Source organism: Peromyscus leucopus, chromosome 5 (genome assembly GCF_004664715.2).
Source record: "Peromyscus leucopus breed LL Stock chromosome 5, UCI_PerLeu_2.1, whole genome shotgun sequence".
Taxonomy (NCBI): domain Eukaryota; kingdom Metazoa; phylum Chordata; class Mammalia; order Rodentia; family Cricetidae; genus Peromyscus; species Peromyscus leucopus.
In genome coordinates this window covers 67484890-67505777 of record NC_051067.1, presented here as the reverse complement: position 1 = coordinate 67505777, position 20888 = coordinate 67484890, and the positions used below count along the sequence as shown (strand labels likewise).

The 20888-nt window shown below is 40.1% G+C and overlaps 1 protein-coding gene across 1 annotated transcript in view; it reads right to left on the bottom strand.

Moving 5' to 3' along the window:
• Mrc1 (mannose receptor C-type 1) overlaps positions 1-20888 on the bottom strand; it is a 90455-nt gene that overhangs the window by 49143 nt on the left and 20424 nt on the right. Inside the window, exons 4-7 of the mRNA XM_028870508.2 lie at positions 20125-20289; positions 11367-11480; positions 7220-7366; positions 1244-1429 (exon numbers count right to left, since the gene is read on the bottom strand). Coding sequence (XP_028726341.1) covers positions 1244-1429; positions 7220-7366; positions 11367-11480; positions 20125-20289 — 612 coding nt within the window. The remainder of the gene's footprint in view (positions 1-1243; positions 1430-7219; positions 7367-11366; positions 11481-20124; positions 20290-20888) is intronic.

The window sequence follows — 20888 nt, the reverse complement described above, 5'->3', positions numbered from 1 at the left end:
ACTTAATTGGAGTTTCCCAGGCTAGATAAGCACAGAATAATTAAGATGTTTTTTACATGAGAAAGGGGCTATTTTTGTGTATGTGTATGTGTGAGTGAGGGTAATACAAGCATGCAAGTGTGTAAGCACATGAAAGTAGGAGCTAGAGGACAGACAACCTCAGGCATCCTTCCTCAGGCTCCATCAACTAACTTACCAAGTAGACTGAGCTGACTGATTGTCAGGGATTGGCATGCCTCCATCTGCCCACCACCAGGGTTACAGGAAGGCCACCACACCCTGGTTTTATTTATTTTTAGGAAACAAACAGGCACTTAAAGAATAATAATAAAACAAAAACAAACCTGAATAGGACAAAATAAACAAGCAAACAGAAGAAAAAGAGCCAAAGAGAAGCACAAGAAGCATCAGGTTTTATGCTTATTCTGGGAATCCTCCTCATGCTACAAACTATAGAGGTATCAACCTCGCCCTGGCGAGCCTCGGGACCACACTCAGTCAGTTCCTCAGAGACACATGGTTTCCACTGGACCTGACGCTAGGAACAATAGCATCTGCAAGTTTTTGACATCTTTTTCTGCTCCTCCTGTCTTTTTTCCTCGTGTACTTGCTAAATGCCTTTTCTTCCCCTGCACCCTGATAACTTTTCAGGCAATAAACATCAGGAAGCGAGGTCCTCCACCACCGTCATCCATTTCCTCTTGGTTTTGCTGGGTGGAAATTAGGAACAGCTGCAGCTGCTCAGCACCCCACCACCACCCTGCATCAGTGAGAGATGAAAATGAGCATCATTTAATCAGCAGGGCCTGATGAGGACCTGTCCTTCTGTCTCCTGGCCTGCTTCTTTTCAGAAGTGCTCCCAGGTCATTTGGCTCAACTGGCATCTTATTTCTAGTTTTGTACATTCTCTACACACACACACACACACACACACACACACACACACACACACACACACTTCCAAATTTTACACTGTGGTCAAGTTAAACATAGAATCTCCAAATCCAGATATGTGGGGAAATAATACTGAAAACTACCCATACAGAGAAAATGTTAAATTTCTTAATGATATACTTATTTACTATATAATCTTTGTTGGCAGAAGTATCATTTACTTAAATTTACATTGTCAATCAACTATCAATTTAAATTAATTAGACTGAACATTTATGATTATATTTGCTAGAGATGGGTGGCAAGGAGGCAGCCACAATGAGCTTAGTGTCAAGAGGAAGTCTCTCACCATATCCTAGCTGGGAGAAGATGAAGTCAAACTCCTCGATGCTGTGGATACTTGCCAGGTCACCTCCTTCCTTGCGACAGGCTTGCAAAGCGTATCTCTGGATCTTCTTCTCTTCCCTATAGATCTTGTAGCAGTAGCCTGCATAAGGCCACCACTGACTAGGGCAGCCAGTGGGTACATCACTTGCTAGAAAGGAAAAAGAAGTTTAGAAAGCATATGAGAGAAGTTTATTTAAATTTGCAACAATGTTTTCAACTACTCTGTATGTAAAATATTTTATTATGTAACTATATAATACTTGACAATTGTAAACATAAAGATAACATTCTTAATTTTATGGCATACACCTTCACAAAAAAAATATATGGGAAAGAGGTATTCTATTTTGCTTATTTTGTTTTAAAATGGGTGATTTGGGGGAAAAAATCTTTTACTTTAAAATGAAGTCTGAGCCGGGCGGTGGTGGCGCACGCCTTTAATCCCAGCACTCGGGAGGCAGAGCCAGGCGGATCTCTGTGAGTTCGAGGCCAGCCTGGTCTCCAAAGCGAGTTCCAGGAAAGGCGCAAAGCTACACAGAGAAACCCTGTCTCGAAAAAACCAAAATAAAATAAAATAAAATGAAGTCTGATATCTTAGACCATTCAGCCATCCTGGAAGCTATTGAAGAGAGTTCTTAAAAATTGTGATAAAGATGCTGAGATGTGGCTCTTCCAGCTGCGGCTCCGGGTGGGGGATGGGGTGTGGGGAAGGGCTCAATTATCTTTAAGGGACTGGCAACTGGGAGTTTGACCGTGTTCCAATGAGTATATGGACAACACAAATGGGACTGGGTGTATTTTTTTTCTTTTCCTGAGGAGGGCATAAGGATGGGAGGGTAGAACTGGGAAGAATGGGAAGCAAATGTGATTGGGGTAGATGGTATGAAATTCTCAAATAATCAATAAAAATATTATCTTGAAAAAAAAATAAAATGAAGCCAAGGGCTGAAGAAATAAGCACAATGTTACTGCATGTGTGAGACCCTGGGTTCAAATGCCAGGGCCTAAATAAATAAAATTAAAACAAATAAGAAAACTATTTTTAGAATGTGTTCTTACAACAAGACTATACAACAGATCATCTAATTTTATCTGTCCTTATCACCATCAAACCTTAACTAAACATCTGTGATACATTAACTGTGGGAAGCCTGGAGAGTGATCGAGCCTCTGCAACATTGCAATATATTTTGTTCCCATGGACACTAAGGAGACTGTCATTCATTAGAGAAAGAGCAATACTCCTAAAGCAGGTAAAAGAAAGTATTGAAGTAGGGAGTAAGAGGGGTATAAACGTGAGAGTCACAAGCCTGCCACTTGTGCCTTTAAATTGATCCAACACCATTTATTCACTCCCCAAAGATGCCGCCTGTTATAGTGGCCATGACAGCAAGTTAGGCTTAGAAACTTTTGGGGAGAAACCTGAATTTGCCACAAAGAGGTTGTAAGGAAGTCACAGCATATGAATCAAAGTAGCCACATAGATTTTTTTTTAAAAGCAGAAACCATATTAATGCTAAATTACCCATCTTCACTGTGTTCTGAACTAGGAAAGAACAGAGACTGCACTTAATAGACAATAAGCCACATGAAATCATTATTATTTAAGTAAATCAGTGTTAAACATCTCATTGTTGCCATGAGAAGCTGTGGTCAAATGTTGTAACCTTAATTACATGTTGCAAAAACTTTAATAGTAATGAGCCATGGAGGAACTATACTGAAGATGTCTGAAGGGAAAGACACCCTCTACTTACAAGAATGCCCTTGAACACAGTAAGTGCAATGAATGTGGGTTGGAAAAGAAAATGATATTAGATTTGACATACAGCAGCTTCCTTTTGCTGTTTTACAGATCCCATCTTAGACAATCTTGACGTTGGGTCGGTTTATATATTTAAGCTAGATATTAAGTGATCTCAAATGTGCTGCTCACTAAATGCCTAGGACAAATTCCTTTCTTTGGCACCTGCTGATTTAGGTGGGGGTGGGGAGTATGAAACAAGGTCTGGCAGTAACCAAGGATGGCCTTGAACTCGCTTTTCCCTGCTTCAGCCTCTCAGCTGCTGAGATGACAGGTAGACACTCTCAATGTCTTTTGTCATTCTTTGAATCAATGAGTCCCATTTGTCCTTAAGAGCAGAGAGTGTCTGAAGCCTCTGTGTGCATGGGTGAAACTCAAGCAAGTTCTAATTGACAACGCCCTAAGTGGTACTGTTGTAAAACAAAAATTTGTATTTAAAAACTGTCATCCCTTAGTACAATTTCAATTCTGGATACTTTCAGGGATTGCCAAAAATTAAAAAAAAAAAATGGAAAGGTTAGTGAGGCTTTGGAGCCCTCTGGTGGGATGCTTTCTTTTTTCTCTCTGGGCAAATGGCAGGCGGTGCTGAAAGCTTCAAAAGCTGAACAGATGAGCCTGAAAAGCACTTTAGAATGTGTTTCCTGTGGCTCGAGCTCGGTGGTAGCATCCTCTCTATCATGCATGAGGTTCTGTGTTCAACACCCAGCAGAGCAAAGCTCACAAAAAGTCTGAAAACAGGAAATAACCAGCCCAAGTGAAATAAAGGGGAGTCCCTTGGAACCACCACAAAGGACCCCTGATCTTCAGGAGGACCAGCACTGCCCACAGCATAGCTGCCAAGGTAAGCCACATGCCTCGTTTTGGATTTGCTGCTAGCCATAGTCGATAAAAGAAAAGTGAAGTGTCAGTGTCAATAATATAATTTCAGCCGATATATCCAAGATATTATCATTCTGATACATGACCAACTAAAATGAGATTGTCCATTTATTCCATGCTAAGTTTTGGAAGTGCAATGTGTATTTTTTATACCTGCAGCATATCACACTCACAATAACACATTTCATTTCAACAAAGACCCAATGGTTAGTAGCTACAAAGGTGCACAGGATGGCTCTCAAGATGCGGGAACTGTGAACACACAGGGAGTATGGCAAGGATTAAAGGGTGCCAGGCTGGATTCTTGTCAAGAGGGGTCACCAGTCAGGAATGCTACAATTTACTCAGGTGTACAGTGGGGCGGGGCAGGGGAGGGGATATTAGTTTTTCCAGACAGTGTTCCTCTGTGTAGCTCTGCTGTCCTGGAACTCACTCTGTAACCCAGACTGTTCTTGAACTCAGAGACCCACCTACCTCTGCCTCCTGAGTGCTGGGACTAAAAATGTGGGCCATTACATCTGGAAAATGCTACACATTTAAATCTCTGCTTATAGGGTTATAGGTATACAGTAGAACAGTCCCGACAGCATGAAGATGTAAGGTATAGCTGAACAAGTGAATCAGGGGCAGTAGAGAATTTAGTAATGCAAGCTTGATGGTATGATTAAGATTTTGCAGGAAGAGAGTTACCCACATTCATACTTTACAAAGGAGGAACTTAAAACTGGTGGATTAAGCAAGAAAGCCAAATTATAGAATTCTGCCTCCCATTCCAGAGAAACTTAAATATAACTTTTCTCTACTTCCCCAAAGTGGCAACTGCAAGTCTCTGAAGAACTATAGGAACTCTCCCAAGAAAGATTTAGCCATCCCTTCTGCAATAGCAGTAGAAGAGACAAGTCGAAAGCACAGCTGACGTATCCACAGGTTTGTCCACAGTCACTCTAGAAAGTCTGCAAAGTGGAACTGAGACCATGAAGCAGGGGCTTCTACCCATATCCATCAGAGGTTATAAACCAGAGCCTACCACCATATCCATCAGGGATTATGAAGCAGGGACCCCATCTACTTGCATCAGCAATCATGAACCAGGGCCCCCTCACCATATCCATCAGCGAGCTTGTCTGTATCTCTACCTGCTAAAACTGTAAATATACCTACTCTCAGATGTATCAATTCTACTTCCAGGAATACAGAGTCTGCAAAATGGCATACATATAAGGTTATTCAACTTCACAAAAGATTAGAAGCAAACTAACAATCAAGCCTGGGGGGTGATAGCTCAGCTGGGAAAGTGCTGTCTTTTTAAGCACAAGTACTTAAGTTTGAGCTCCAAAATGCATGTTGAAATATAATATATGTACTTATAATCCCGGCCATGGAGAGGTGGAGATGGGAAAATCCCTGGGACTTATGAGCCAGCCAGCTTAGCCCACTTGGTGAGTTCTGGGCTGATTAGAGACCCCGTTGCAAACAAAGTGGACAGAACAACTGGGAGCTGTACTCGAACCTCAAACACATGCACACAAAGTAAATAAACAAAATCTACTAACATAGGACTGATCTTTCCATGCAATGCCCGTTATCCAGCCCCCACCCCCACCCCCATACACACAATGTATGGAGAATCAATTTACATACAAAGTAGAAGGACAAATAAAACTGTTGACTAACAAAACCTAAGGAGGACAACGGCATAAAAAAAGATGCTGAGATTTGTACAAAACAGAAAAGTAAACCACTGTAAATGCATTTGCCTATCCACCACAGAAGAACCAACCAAGGAAATACATACTTGGAAGCAGTGATCTTCCAGAAAACAGGCCTGGGTGGCAGAAATAAACCGGTAGCAAGGGGATATCACTGTTGATCATTTAGTGCTTTTGAATTTTTTTCTTTCTTTGGTTTTTTTTTTTTTTGGCCAGGAATCACGCTATATGCTTTTGAATTTCTAACCATGTCAATCATGTTTACAAAAAAATGAAACTGCTTCCAAGAGTCAAAGGATAAAAAGTCAAAAGTGGGTTGTTTTAGTTATTTTTGTTGTCACGAGATATCATGACCAAGGCAACTTAGCAAAGAAAGCATCTAGTTGGGGCTTATGATTTCAGATGATTAGAGTCTATGACAAATGTGGGACCATGGCAGCAGGAAGGCAGGCATGGGGTGGGAGCTGAGAGCCCACATCTTGAGACACAGCCATTAAACAAAGAGAGACCCAGTCAGGTGTGGCGGCGCACGCCTTTAACCCCAGCACTCGGGAGGCAGAGGCAGACAGATCTCTGTGAGTTGGAGGTCAGCCTGGTCTACAGAGTGAATTCTAGGACAGCCAGAGCTGTTATACAGAGAAATCCTGTTTTAGGGTGGACAAAAAGATAGAGAGACCCTGGGAATGGCACCAGTCTATTGAAATCCAAAGCCTACCCCCAACAAGGTCACATCTCCTAACCCTTCCCAAACGGTTCCACCAACTGTAGGGACTGAGTATTCAAAAATTTGAGCCTACGGGGCCATTCTTATTCAAATCACCACATGGACCATCAAGTTTCCCAAGCAGAAAAATAAATAAATAGATAGATGATAGAGAGATAGAGGGACAGACAAACTCATGTAAAGCATGAGTCATCTTCCCAATGGCTGTAGTGATGAAATGAAGGTGGTCATTCAATACGTTGAAAGGACAATCCATTACTGCCTTAGCAGATGAATTCTTCTACAGAATTATAAAACCACTCATTATTTAGTGTTCTATTGGAGCCTAGCCTGTATACAATGATTAGTTACTATGTTTGTTTTTGGAATCATTTATTCCATTGTGTAAAGATTTCAATGTAAGATGCTACATTTAACCCAACCTTATCTGTGAGGACAGAATAAAATCATCCTCTCCAGATATCTATTTCTTAGTTTTAATTCCAATTTTGTCAGGTGTACAGGAGGTATACAGCCTATGAATTTCTCTTTCCTCTTTTATAACATGGGAAAAGAATACCTACTTTATAGAGCTAGAAAGATAAAAATTCTTATTTATATCAGAAGTGTCGTACAATCTTCAAATACTTCTTTATGTTCAGGAAACATTGGCAGACAGTAGCACCCACCAAGGAAAAGGACTTTAAAAGACATGTGATTATATTTACCTATAACCACCAACAAACTCTCTAGAACTATTTCATGCAATTTTAATTGAGTTATAGTTTCATTTATCTTTAAGTTCTAATATTTTATACATTCTGATCAAAGAGATCCACTTACCTGAGGGAATAATAAATGGATTCAAAGTGTTGTTGCCCTTTTTACAAATGTATCCCAGCTTCTGAACACATTCCAGATTCTCCCACTTTGCATTTTTTCCAGGGTTTAGTGACACGCAGCTCTTTCCAGGTTCAGATGATGGACTTCCTTCAAGCAAATTACAAAGTTAAAGTGGGACTACTGGAGTTCTCATAAGTGGATGGCTTCCACCTCCCCAACCACCACACCTTACATCGTCATCCTTGGGATTTAATGGATCCCCGCCCTGTCTTTTGCTACACATTCACATATGAATATTTATTGAGTGCAGAGCAAAAGGCATGGTGGGTATCTATTTGGTTTCTTATTGCTGGATTATTCCAAGGCTTAAAATGCTGATTACACTAGTAGAGTGCTTGAAATAACCAACCCCAACAATGGGTAATATTAGACCTTAAACTTGAAACAGCTCTGATGATGGATGACATCCTGTGTCACAGAGAAGGACTGAATGTGAAGAATGTACGCTGCTCCAAGTTGGCCATATTAACCGAAGAAATAGGTCAAATGACCTCTGTTAATCTTCCCCAGTTAGAGACCAAAGTGAAAGGTAATGGGAGGGACAAACACAAGGGAAGAGCGATCTGGAGGTCAATGTGCCACACTCCCAGAGGCAAGATTCTTGGTGCATTTAGTTGAGCTCATTAAAGAAAAACTTTTGGCACTATCTTCTCACCCATTTCATACAGGAAGCCAGTTAAAGAACCAGAGTAGGTTGACATCTACTGCAAAGAACAGATGCATCCACCTCTATGTCCTCCGATGTATAATTTATTGACTGAAAAGGATATATGCATCTACCTCTACATCCTCTGATGTATAATTTATCTATACTACAAGGGATATGGGCATCCACCTCTACTTCCTCTGATGTATAATTTATCTATACTGCAAGGGATATGGGCATCCACCTCTACTTCCTCTGATAGAACATTTTTCTACTGCAAGGGATATGTGCATTCACCTCTACATTCTCTAATAGAACATTTATCTGCTGCAAGGGATACATGCATCCATCCCTACATCCTCTTGTATCATTTTGATCCCAGTGTTCCAAAAAGTAATTTCATCTCATTCCTGAAGTCTGACAAATGAGCTACACACATTCTGTTAATACCTTTATTTTGTGACCTTTGACAAATGTTTATCATACATCTGAATTTCACTCTCCCAAGAAGGAAATCATGTCACCTGCCCTTAGAAGTCTTTAACAGACACATTTTGCAGGTTGTGTAAATACTACATAAAGGAAAATATCATTAGTATAAGTATAAAGAATTTGTTTTTAAATCTGTTGCTAACATGACCAAAATAACAGGATAGTGAAGCTCACAGATTAGATGTTAGTACTAGAAAAAAAATGCTTCCAAGAGACAATAGCACATTTGATAGATACTAGTCTTAGCTAATCTGCTCATTAGTAAATCACATTATATACTCATTTATTAATGCAATACCGCTGCCAACCTTGAGATAATTGTTAGTGGTCTTTACTGATCTTTGACTATTACATACTTAAATTTATATTTATTCATCATTCACATAAAATATTCTTAATTGAAACGCAAACATAGCTTAGCAGATGCATTAGTTAGTAAGACTTTAACTGAAACACTTGACTGGGTAATTTGTACATAAATAATTTAGATTGTTCCACAATGTTTCTAGTTTTAATTTCAAGAAACTCTCATATTATTTAAGAAGGTAATTTAGTGTTGAATCTGTTTCCCAGGAATAAGAAAACATTTTTCCTTTCCTACTATGCCTTCACCTAAGTTAACCCTCAAATTCTCTCAGTGAGATATAAGATAACAAGGGGTTGGATATTAAACTCTTTGTACAGAACTGAATAATAGAGAAAATGGTCTGCCTTATGTTGTGCAGGACTTTACCCTCTAAAGAGAGAATGAATTGTAGTCGTCTAACAAATAATTGTCATTGTCTAAAGCTTCTGAGCCCAGCTGTGATTCTCCAACTTCACTTAAGCTCAAGAACAGCAGACAGATGATATCTTCATTTATGAAAATAAAACAGATTATTATTTCAAGACTCAAGTCATGGGGCTAGGGATAGCTCAGAAGTAGATTAATCAGTCATGATTTCTAGTATAAAAAAAAAGCCTCAAAAATAGCCCTGTGGTCATCAGGCAGTGAAAGAATACATTAAGAGTAAAATTTCAAAGTAAAATATAATCAATACATACATACATACTAATTTTTGCAGCACTGATAATTGGATCCAGAGCTTCGTGCATGCCACGTGAGTGCTGTCCCTGAAACCTATTCAATTTAAGTCCATATGTAGTCCTATAGACTCTAAAATTCCCTCTCATGTTTAAGTACTTTTAAAAACACTATTTTTTCAAAGTTTTTTTCTTTTTAAAAAGTAAGTCAAGATATGAAGCAGAAAGTTTAACATTTGTAAGCCTAATGCTTTAAAAGGGCATTTAGTGGCAAAAAAAAAAAATTGTGAAGTTAGGCATGGCGGTGCACACACGAGTGGTCAGTTCTAACACTCAGGAGGCAGAAACACAAGGATCAATTGTTTGAGATAACCTGGGCTATAAAGCAAAAGCAGGTTGTGAGTAAGGTTGTGAGGAGAAGAGTGGGGGAAAGGGAGGAGGAAAGGGAAACCTCAGCTGTTCAAACACTATCTCAATAGTGTCTGCAGCAAAGCTGATAAACACATGACTAATGTGTTCCTCCTCTCCTTTCCTGCTCCATGACAGACATCACTAATCATTAACTGCACTCTTCTACAATAAGTCAGGCTTGGTAGTGTGCTGGAGTTAGAAAGGCTGGACTCATACTTAACACACCTCAAGTAGCTACTACCCAACAGCCAAAAACATTCAGAACTGACTTTTATGTTTCTCTGAAGAATCGCTTCATATGTACAACTTACATTCAATAATCGGTCTCCTTTTGTGTTCTGTCAACTTGTATGTTATGACAACATGGAAGTAATCCACTCACTCTACTTTCTAACTTCCAGATAATCAGAAAGCTGCTGGAGTATCTACTGACTCTCATTTTTACAACTGTGTGTTGTTAAGAAAAGCACTAGTAAATGTTCATGCTAGTGTGGAATTTTATAATCTGTGGCTGAGATAGCATTTTTAATTCAAGGCTATTCTATTTTAAATAGCAAAAAGAGTATCACCATAGACTTTAAGATCTATTTATATGGTAATAGTAGAAATATCTCATGACCCAAGGTAATGAGAAATTCACCAACCCAAAATATTCAGTTCTCTTAAATCCATAATGTGTATTTGTAAATATTAGTAGACACAAACATATATGTATATCCAGACATCATGTCACTGAACTGAAATCCCAGATACTCAGGAGGCTGAGGAAAAAGGATCCCAAGTTCAAGGTCTTACTGGGGTAGAGTAAATTCGAGACTAGTCTGTGTAACGCAGTGAGTCTGTCTCAAAATTAAAAGTATATAGAAGGCTGAGGGCATAGTTCAGTGCTTATCTAATGTGCACAAGGTCCTAGGTTCCAGCCTTAGTATCCACCCAAGTGTGTAAGATCATTGATGTCTGCATAGCATTGTATATATTAGAAATATATATGTATCTTATATATAAGCACTCTCTTACTGAATTTTAAAAATTCAGGTAGGACAAGAGAGTCACAAAACCCAAAGAAGACAATGGTCATACAAAAAGCTGAAAGCACTTAGTCATACTTAATAATAGTCATGTGATTTCAAGGACAATGACCAAGTTAATATAACACAAAATATATATTAGCAGTAATAATTCTATTATCTTTAACCATACTTAAGAATAGCTAAAAAACATCCTTTTGAATGTAAGAACTTAACAAATCAAAGCTATTTGGAAAGTGCAGGCAACAAACAGAAACACATATTGACTGTTTCGATTATCCTGGGAAAGAAGTCCTTACCCCAGGAAGCCGGCCCTCTGTAAACTCATACCTTTAGAATATTCAAATCCAGGCTGCAAATTTCAACGCATGGTGAGAAATAGGCTATGTTCCATTAAGTCTCTTTGAAAGATATGTGTAAGGAGAGGAAGGTCTTTATATCCCAATGAAATATTCAACTAGTAATACTCAGGCAGGTTTAACCTTACCTGGTAGCCAGTTCAGATATCGGAACGGGCTGCCTCCGCTCCACTGCCAACCACTGTGGAAACTCAAGCTGTTGAGTCCAATCCAGAGTCCTGAGCTCAAGGAACTAGTCAATCCTACATGCAAAAAAAAAGCACAAACACAAAACAGGTATTCAGAAATGACAGTGATATTAAATATGTTAATCCAAAATGTGAGATCAGGTGATGGAATAATGGCTCAGTGGGTAAGAACACATACAGTTCTTTCAGAGGATCCTCGTTAGCTTCCCATCACTCATGTTGGGTGGCTCACAACCATTTGTAACTGCAGCTCCAGAGGATCCAATATCCAATGCCTCTGACCTCCAAGTGCACTTGTGTGTGTGTGTGTGTGTGTGCACAATAGATAATAATGATAATATCTGTTTTTTAAATGTGAGGGGTGTAGTGATTAACACAGCTAATATTTTTTCTAATAATCTAAAACAAGTAGAACCATGACCTTCACTTATGAAATAATGACTTTCTTACATCCTTTGAAAGTAAAAGTAAGATTTATTTTATGAAAAAAGCACAGCTTCTCTATGACAGAAAATTTTATTAGGCATTTTTACCCACATTATCATAACTCATTACCTCAACTTTGTATTTCAGAACTTATTTTGAGAATTTTATGATGTTTAAAATCAGTTTTGCTACTTTAGAAATGGTTATTAAACTGAAAACGATGTTCATGCCAACACGAGCAATGTTTTATTTAAACAGATAATAAATAATAATTACAATGGTTTAGTCTACTGATGCCTAATATGGAAATAAAAATAGAAATGCACATGCACTACCTAACACGAATATTTCAACCTCTTACTGTTTGTATCTTTTAAAAAATCAAAAGTAGGAATTTTCTTTTTTTTTTTTTTTATTTTAAGTAAATTTATTTTACAACATCATTTAGTTCAACATAATAGCCACAGATTCCCCTGTTCTCCCACTCTCGCCCCCCTCCCCCTCCCCCCATCCCACCCCCCATTCCCACCTCCTCCAGATCAAGGTCTCCCCTGAGGACCGGGATCGACCTGGTAGACTCAGTCCAGCCAGGACCAGTCCCCCCCTCCCAGACCGAGCCAAGTGTCCCTGCATATGTCCCAGGATTCAAACAGCCAACTCATGCAACAAGCCAGGACCCGGCACCAACACACGGCTGCCTCCCAAACAGATCAAGCCAAATGACTGTCTCACCCGTTCAGGGGCCTGATGCAGTTGGGGGCCCCTCAGCCTTTGGTTCATAGATCCTGTGCTTCCATTCGTTTGGCTATTTGTCCCTGTGCTTTATCCAACCCTGGCTTCAACAATTCTCGCTCATATAAACCCTCTTCTTTCTCACTAATTAGACTCCCAGTGCTCCACCAGGGGCCCAGCCATGGATGTCTGCATCCAGATTCCTCAGACCTTCCTTGGATGGGGTTTATGGCACAACTAACAGGGTGTCTGGCCATCCCATCACCGGAGTAGGTCAGTTCCTGCCGTCTCTCGTCCATTGCCAGCAGTCTTTTCTGGCGGTATCTTTGTGGATCTCCGTGGGCCTCCCTAGCTCTCTGCTTCCTCCCCTTCTCATGTGGTCTTCATTTACCATGGTCTCCTATTCGTTGTTCTCCCTCTCTTTTCTTGATCCAGCTAGGATCTCCCACTCTCTTTCCCTCGACTGTCGCTCTTCATTGTTCCCACAAAAGTAGGAATTTTCTAATCTCTCCAAATTGGTTGTTAATGGGAAACAATTTTTAATTCTATGCTTTTGATTTATTTTTTAAAACACTCAAATCTGTATACATGTTAGAAAATAAATTTGCCAGTTTATGCTCACTGGTTAAAAATGGTGGAATATTTTCCTCAGTAATACCTTTTAGTGGTGAGAGTCATCAGTTAAACACTTACAATAATTAGAGTCTCATACTTGCCCATTTGTTTCCAAGGCTAAAAGCAACAGAGAAGAGGAGGCAGAAAGGATGTAAGAGCCAGAGGATGGGGTGATGTATGACAGGAAGATGTCTTCTGGACATAGCACAGCCACTGCACTTACAAGCTCACCAGGAAAACCGGGCTGATCTCAGAATCACAGAGATCTGCCTGCCTCTACTTGCCAAGCACTGGGATGAAAGATGTGTGCCACCTTGCCTAGCTCGTACTATGACTTTTTAATATGAACTAATCTGAGAAAAATGAAAAGAAATTAAATACTGATATGTAAATTTCAATGACAGCTAATTCAAATTCACTTATTTTCTTAATGTGTACAGGTAGTTGGCCTACATGATATCTGTGCACATATATGTGCCTGGTGTCCAGGGAGGCCAGAGGAAGGTCATTGGATCCCCTGAAACTGGAGATTTGTTTGTGAACCACTGTGTGGTTTCTGGGAATCGAACCTATATCCTATCCTCTGGAAATGCAGCCAGTATCTTAACTGCTGAGATATCACTCCAGCCTTCATTTATTCTTTATCAGGAATTCTAGAAGAAAAAGGTTGAAGAGCTAGTGTAGCTTTCTGAGGGACCTTATATTTGGGAAAGTATCAAGTCCAGTTCCTTTATGGAACAGCCAGGACAATCTACTGTGTACCCTAATAAATTTGCCTGAAGATCAGAGGACAGAGCAAGCCGCTAGATTAAACATAGGGGCCAGGCAGTGGTGGCACACACCTTTAATCCTAGCCCTTGGGAGGGAGAGATCTGTCTGCATCTCTGTAAGTTCAAAGTCACCCTGGACTACATGAGATTGACTCAGTCTAGGAGAGAAACAGAGCCAGGCCATGGTGGCACACACCTTTAATCCCAATACTTGGGAGTCACATGCCTTTAATCCCAGCACCAGGAAAGTTGAGACAGGAAATGAAATGGGTGGGCAGAGAAAGGTATATAAGGTGTGAGGAGACAGAATTGAAGTCTTTGTGCTGAGGAAAGCTTTTCAGGCTGAGGAGTCCTAGAGGTAAGAGGTGGCTTGTACATTTGTCTCTCTGATCTTTCAGCAATATTTCATCCCAATATCGGGCTCTGGGTTTTTTATGAAAAGACCATTTAGCAATTCATGTTACAACAATCAAAGATGGACAAGCTGAACACCTTGCTGAGAATTACATGGTAGTATGGGTCAGAACCAGAATCCAAGTTCAGTTGAGTATTTCCAATGGATTTAGTTCCTTTAAACTTAAATTTTCAGGGGCTAGAGAGGTAGCACAGTGATTAACAACACTTAATTGCTCTTTCAGAAGACCAATGTTCAGTTCCCAGCACCCACATGACAGCTTACAACCATCTGTAACTCCATTTCCAGGGGATCTGATGCCCTCTTCTGACCTCCATAGGCATTAGACACACGTGGTACACATACACACATAAAGGCAAAATTGTCATACACATAAGGTAAAATTAATAAATCTAAAACCAAAAATACTCAGTTAAATTTCCCTATAAGTAATTTCAAGTGCCAGCAAGGTACCTTTACATGAGGCACAGTGACCTAAGCAGGTATTTCTGATCCGTGACCTCTGTTCCTGGCACTTTGTGCATACTGCTCCTTGTTATGTGACATCAACCAAAGACTCAGTGCTAGGTTTTCAAGGTTAGACTTAACTCTAAATTATAACATTATTTCTTATAAAAACTTGCTAGAAAACAATGTCATCAAGATGGGAGGGCTTCACTTAGTTGTAGATCTGTGTGATAATTATCAAATATTCTTCAATAAAATAGTGGATTTGTGTAATGTCGATTTTATAGTTTTCTGTGCCATCATTAGCTCCTTTTACTTTATGTTTCTACATATTATTGAAATTATTTTGAGTAATGTATCATCCCTTTAGGATGAAGAAACAAGCTAAAAATTGTTGCCTCACCCTTCATGCAAGAGAAAACATGTCTCTAGACTGTGCTAAGAAACATTTGGGGATCAATAGTGTATTGATATTATCCTTTATATTAAGACAGTTACTGCTGAATGTTATATTTTTTTTCACAAATTCTAACATAAATAAGGTTATACTAATTTGAATAATAATCACTCTTATGTTTCCAGAGGGGTATAGGGAAATGTTCTATTAAAGTAGCATTTCAAGTTGAGCATGGTAGTGCAAGTCTATAATCCCAGCACTCAGCATGTTGAACCAAGAAGTATCAAGAGTTAAAGGCTTAAGGTGAGTCCCAACTAGTAGCATTTCAAAATGATAAATATAGCTTACAAAAAGTAAGTGCTCTAAAATAATTAAAAGTATTATCAACTAAAAAGTTAAGAGCTAAGCATGATAGCACATGCCTATAATTCCAGCACTCTAGAAGCAGAAGCAGGAGGATTGCTCTGTGTTTGGGACCAGCTTAAGCTATATAGTAAGTACCAGGCCAGCCAGGACTACATAACAAGATTCTGTCAATAATAATAATAATAATAATAATAATAATAATAATGTGGTTTTTCAAAACTATGAGAAACTCACTGATTGGTGAAGAATTAAAGTGTGTTTTGTATAAGGTTTGAGTTAAATTACCAGGTCTGGCATGATGAGAAATGACTCGGGTGTTTAAGGAAACCACCTCTGGGATTCCTAAACCCCATACCCTGTACTCCATAACCCATACCCCATACCCCATCAACTCTATGGGACTTCTGAGCTCAAGAATTAAATTGATACTTTTAAAGCTGGACCTACAAGATAGTCATGGGTCCAGTAAGTACATGTGATGGCTATCATTTCCATGACTGTTAGCAGCTACACGTTGAATTTAGATTAGCGATAGTGTGATCTGGGACAAAATTCAAGTCTTGTACTAAGTATGTCGCTTAAAAGTCTGCCATCTGTGAGGTTCCATTTTCAGCACAGGGGGGAAGAAAGCACCCCTGAAAGCAAAAGAGCATCACCCTCTCTTGTGCATGTGTGTAATTTTATAAAGGACCAGACCAAGAATTTTTATTTTAGCTATCCAAGGCATCAGTTATCAATTCCACAGGATTTTCTTTTATTTGGGGTACATGCATTATATAATAATGCACACTTTTAAGTCTACTTTTGAACCTAGTTATGATAGAGTGTGCCTATTATTACACTGGTACTTTAATTTTTCTTTCCACATGTATATCTCATTTGTTTTCAGGAAATACCAAAGGAAATCAGTTTACACACACACACACACACACACACACACACACCTGGTAACAAGCCAAATTTCACTTCCTTTCAGTTCTGTAAATGATCATTGAAAATACACAGTTATGAATCGTGTTCAGGGACTGAGGATTAATGGAGCATCCTGCTTTGTTTCCGGGGAGAAGATGAAGAGAAGAAGATAGAATGGCAGTGGGTCATGTGCAAACACTCATCGGGGTGGAAGCATGCCACCCTAAGGACAGCATGAAATCAGATTACAAGCTAGAAAGACCTTTACTGGCACAAGGAGATTTTGGTGAGTAAATTAAGGTTCTCCCTGGAGCTTTGGGCATGCCAGATACATCCTCATTTCATGAGTGAGACTCGGGCAGGGTAAAAGAGAAGACAGAGATGGACTCCAATTCAACCCTTTCATTCACCTGAAACATGAAACAACCAACTTCAACTTTAGCCCACTGATCTGTTATCTCCTCTATAAAGTGGGATAACAATATTCATTTAAAAGATTGATGTGTGCTTAAATAAATTCCAGTGTCTGGCACATAGCCCCTATCCAATAGAGGACAACACACTTGTGTGTTTGGCTGTTTATGGCAGTCTCCCTATGAAGTCCACACTGGCCTCAGCTGTGGTTGCCCCACCTCTGCCTCCGTCAACCACTACATGCATCTTAACAAGTCTTCAACTTTAGAGTCTTCACTGTGGAGTATGCGGTTTTTAAAATCCTGCTTACTTAAAGACTCCTCTCGTAGAATATACTTTACTTTATATCTGAGTTGTTTTCCATTTTGAGGGCATATTTCTCAAAACAGAGCATATCCCAAATGTCAGTCCACCATGCCATTCTTTCCTAGAATCTTCCTCAGTATAAGTCCATGGATATCAAATACTGTGAATATCTTTCTTCTAGAGAAAAGGAATGTCTTTCCTCTGTTGGAGATATTTTTTTTGCATTTCCTGTCAGATAAGCTTTCCTCATGGCATGGTATTTTTGACTTACAGAAAGGCAGGAAGTGCCCCAGCTCTCCCTAGAAAAGCTACACACATCCAGATCCTACTGGAAATACGCTGACTGCAACTCTAGAAGTTAAATAAGATTCAAAGAAACATGGGAAGTAAACTCAGCTCTGAATCTCCGGGGCCTGCCTGCTGCCCTGATGAATACACTAACAGCACCTGCTGATCAGTGTATCTATGTGAACCAGAGTCCAGGTGCAGGTCATGTAGAGTTACTATCCACATCTACAAATCACCTGGGATGTAGACAAAATGCAGGTTCCTGGGTGCTCTACTCATCTGGACTGGGATATAGTTGAAGACCTCCACCCCAAGTGATGATAACGATGGGTAACTAATTTCACTTTTAAGAACTCCAACACCAGGGCTGGCAAGACACCAGCTGGAAAAAGTGCTTGCCACCAAGCTTAGGAAACCTGAGTTTGAACTCTGGAATCCATACAGCAGAAGAAGAGATCCAGCTCCTACAGGCTGTTCTTTGACCTACACACACACACACACACACACACACACACACACACACACAGGCTCACTAAACACATAAATATAAAAGTAAAAATGAAGAACCTATTGCCCTGTGTTCTTGCTATCAACTAATGGTTCCATTGCTCAAACTTTAGGGTAAACTTCTAAAAAAATTACCTTTACTTTTTTCAGTCATCATTTGTCAATCATCAAACATTGAGACATTTTTCCTTGGAAGGGTCTGTGTGACTCTCCCCGGATGGGAGGCATCCCCATCATGAGCCTCATCTCCAGCAACTTCCCTCACTAGCTCACTCTCCACACTGTTCTCCCCATTGCTTCCTATCTCTGTGCCTGGTCACTTCTTGATTTTCTTGTTTATATCTGTTTCCCCTGGGGAACTTTAAGTCCCATGTCAGATCAGCTTGAGTATCTCAGAGACCTCACAGAATGCCCACTAGAAAGTTTTCGATAGGAAGCCTGTTGGGAAAGTAAATGAATAAACGTGGAGGGGAAATCACAAGAATTTAAAGTGTTTATAAATACATTATGGGATATTTGAGCAAATAACTATTATAGAATGGCAATAAGAAGGGCTGCTGAGATAACTTCAGCTGCAATGTGCTCGCTGTGTTATGAGAACAAATTCACCAGTAACCACATAAAAAGCCAAGTGTGACTTTAGTCATATGCATATAGTCCCAGTGCTGGGGAGGCAGAGACAGGAGGATCCCTGGGACTCTCTGGACAGTTAGATTAGCCTAATCAGGGATCTCCCAGTCCCAGAGAAAGGCCTTGTCTCAAAAAACAAACAAACAAACAAATAAAAGGCAGGGTGTATGACTACTGAAGTATCTCACCCAAGGTTGATGACCTCGGTCCAGGACAGGACCCACACCCAAGAGTTACTGGCCAACACAAACCGGATGCCATGGGTTTTGTTTTTTGCTTTTGTTTTTGTTTTGTTGTGGTGATGATTTTATTTTTTTGAGTGAGAACATGAAGATGGGCGGGTAGGGAGGTAGGAGAGGATCTGGAAAAAGTTGGAGCAGGGGAATGAATATGATCAAAATATGTTGCATGAAGTTTTTAATGAATAGATAAAAACATTTTTAAATGTGTAAGGTGTCTGGCTTCTGAGGTATGTCATCCAAGGTTGACCTCCAGTCTCCACAGGCACAAGTACATGTATGTACACAAACCTGTACATACACACAAAGTGTAAATAAATAAGTCATAAAAGTGCTAGTAAGCTAAGAGAGATGGAGTGGATTCAATCCTCACTGTGTAAAGTTTGGGAAAATCTAGGTTTAAAACAGTGTAGCAGAAAATGTGTCAGAGAGCATTATGAGACAAGCCATGCCACCCCCGAGGAAGCAGAGACCTTTGCTAAAAGACAAAATGGATGAAGTGGGGATCGGTAGGTGGACAGATGGCATCCTAGAACCAGGGAAAGGTGTTTCATGATAGAATCGTAGGGGACACTGAGTGTGCTGTCAACACAATAATCACAGGCCCGAGATCTATTATGTACCAGTAACACCAGTCGAACTAGAGGAAGTGGGCTCTGGCAATGGGGAAGCAGAGATTTTTTTTTATTTATTTCCTGATATTTGGCTCTAATATCTGCTTCCCCAAATGTGAATTTTATTGACTTTTTGCTTAGTTTTATATTTGAGGGAAGTATCTTGCAGCTCAGGCTGATCTGCAACTGGCTGTGCGGTGGAGGATGACCTTGAACTTCTGCCCTTCCCATCTCAACTTCCTGCATGATAGAAATATAGGTGTGCACCACTGGGCAGTGGTTGGAAAGAAAAGTACTCCACACTCACCCATAGGTCTGTTTATCTGAACATTTGGTGTCCAGTTGGTGGCACTGTTTGGGAAGATTGTGGAATCTTCAGAAGGTTGAGCTTTGCTAAAGGAAATACGTCGCTGGGGGTGAGCTCTGAGATTTTATAGACCAGCCTCACTTCCTGTTCCCTCTCTTTCTCTGCTTCTCCTGCATGTGTCACATGTGATCTCTCTGTTTCCTGCCTGCCAGGCCAGTGACATTAATAATTCATTGTATTATCTACTCCAAAGTTGCATGATGTGGCAATCAAGTAATCTGCTTTTACTTACAATTTTGAGTTCTGTCATTACCTGTCAGGTATGTTTGCTCGTGGATCTCCGTGATACTCAAGAGCTCGGCATTCTGCTGTTTGCAGCTCTCCCTTGCCTGATGCCAGGTTAAGGCAGACCTGGAGTTTATCTGGTAAAGAATGCCGGTCAACGGGTCTTTAGTCCACAACCTCTCGCTGCCCTCAACTGAGAAAAAAGACAAGCAATTAGCTGTGCTACTCATGGGAGATGCTTCCAGGGAAGCATTTTAAAAACCATCCAGTGCCCATCATCACATCTTCGTGGTTGCCCTTTGACTTCTCTTTAAAGCCATCTGCACTTCCGTCACTCCTGAGATGAAGAGTAGAGGTCTCGTAGCCAACCACACCTAGAGTGTTTCATGTGCCTAAGGCAAGAAAGAGACACAGCTTCTCCCTGTTTCCCTGCTGGGACATTTGAATAGGATAATGTAAGACATGAAGCAGACACAAGGAAGAAAAATCAGGACACCAGCCCAGCGTTGGATCAGTGAATCGGTAAGGGAGAGAAAGTAAGTGCCTGGTTTCTCATGGCAAGTGGATCTACTGCCTAGTTTGGTCCTTTAAGAAGTAAGGCATAAGAAAAATGTTCACAGACTCCTTTAGACAAGCTGGTTGCATCTGAGTCTGCCAGGTAGAGAGTAAAGTGACTTTCAGAACTTCGTTTTCTCATACCAGGATGCATTCAATCTAGATCTTAGCATTAGAATATGCTAATTGTTTTAACCAAGGGAAGAAACCCTTGGTTAAAAAAAAAAAGGCCACTTT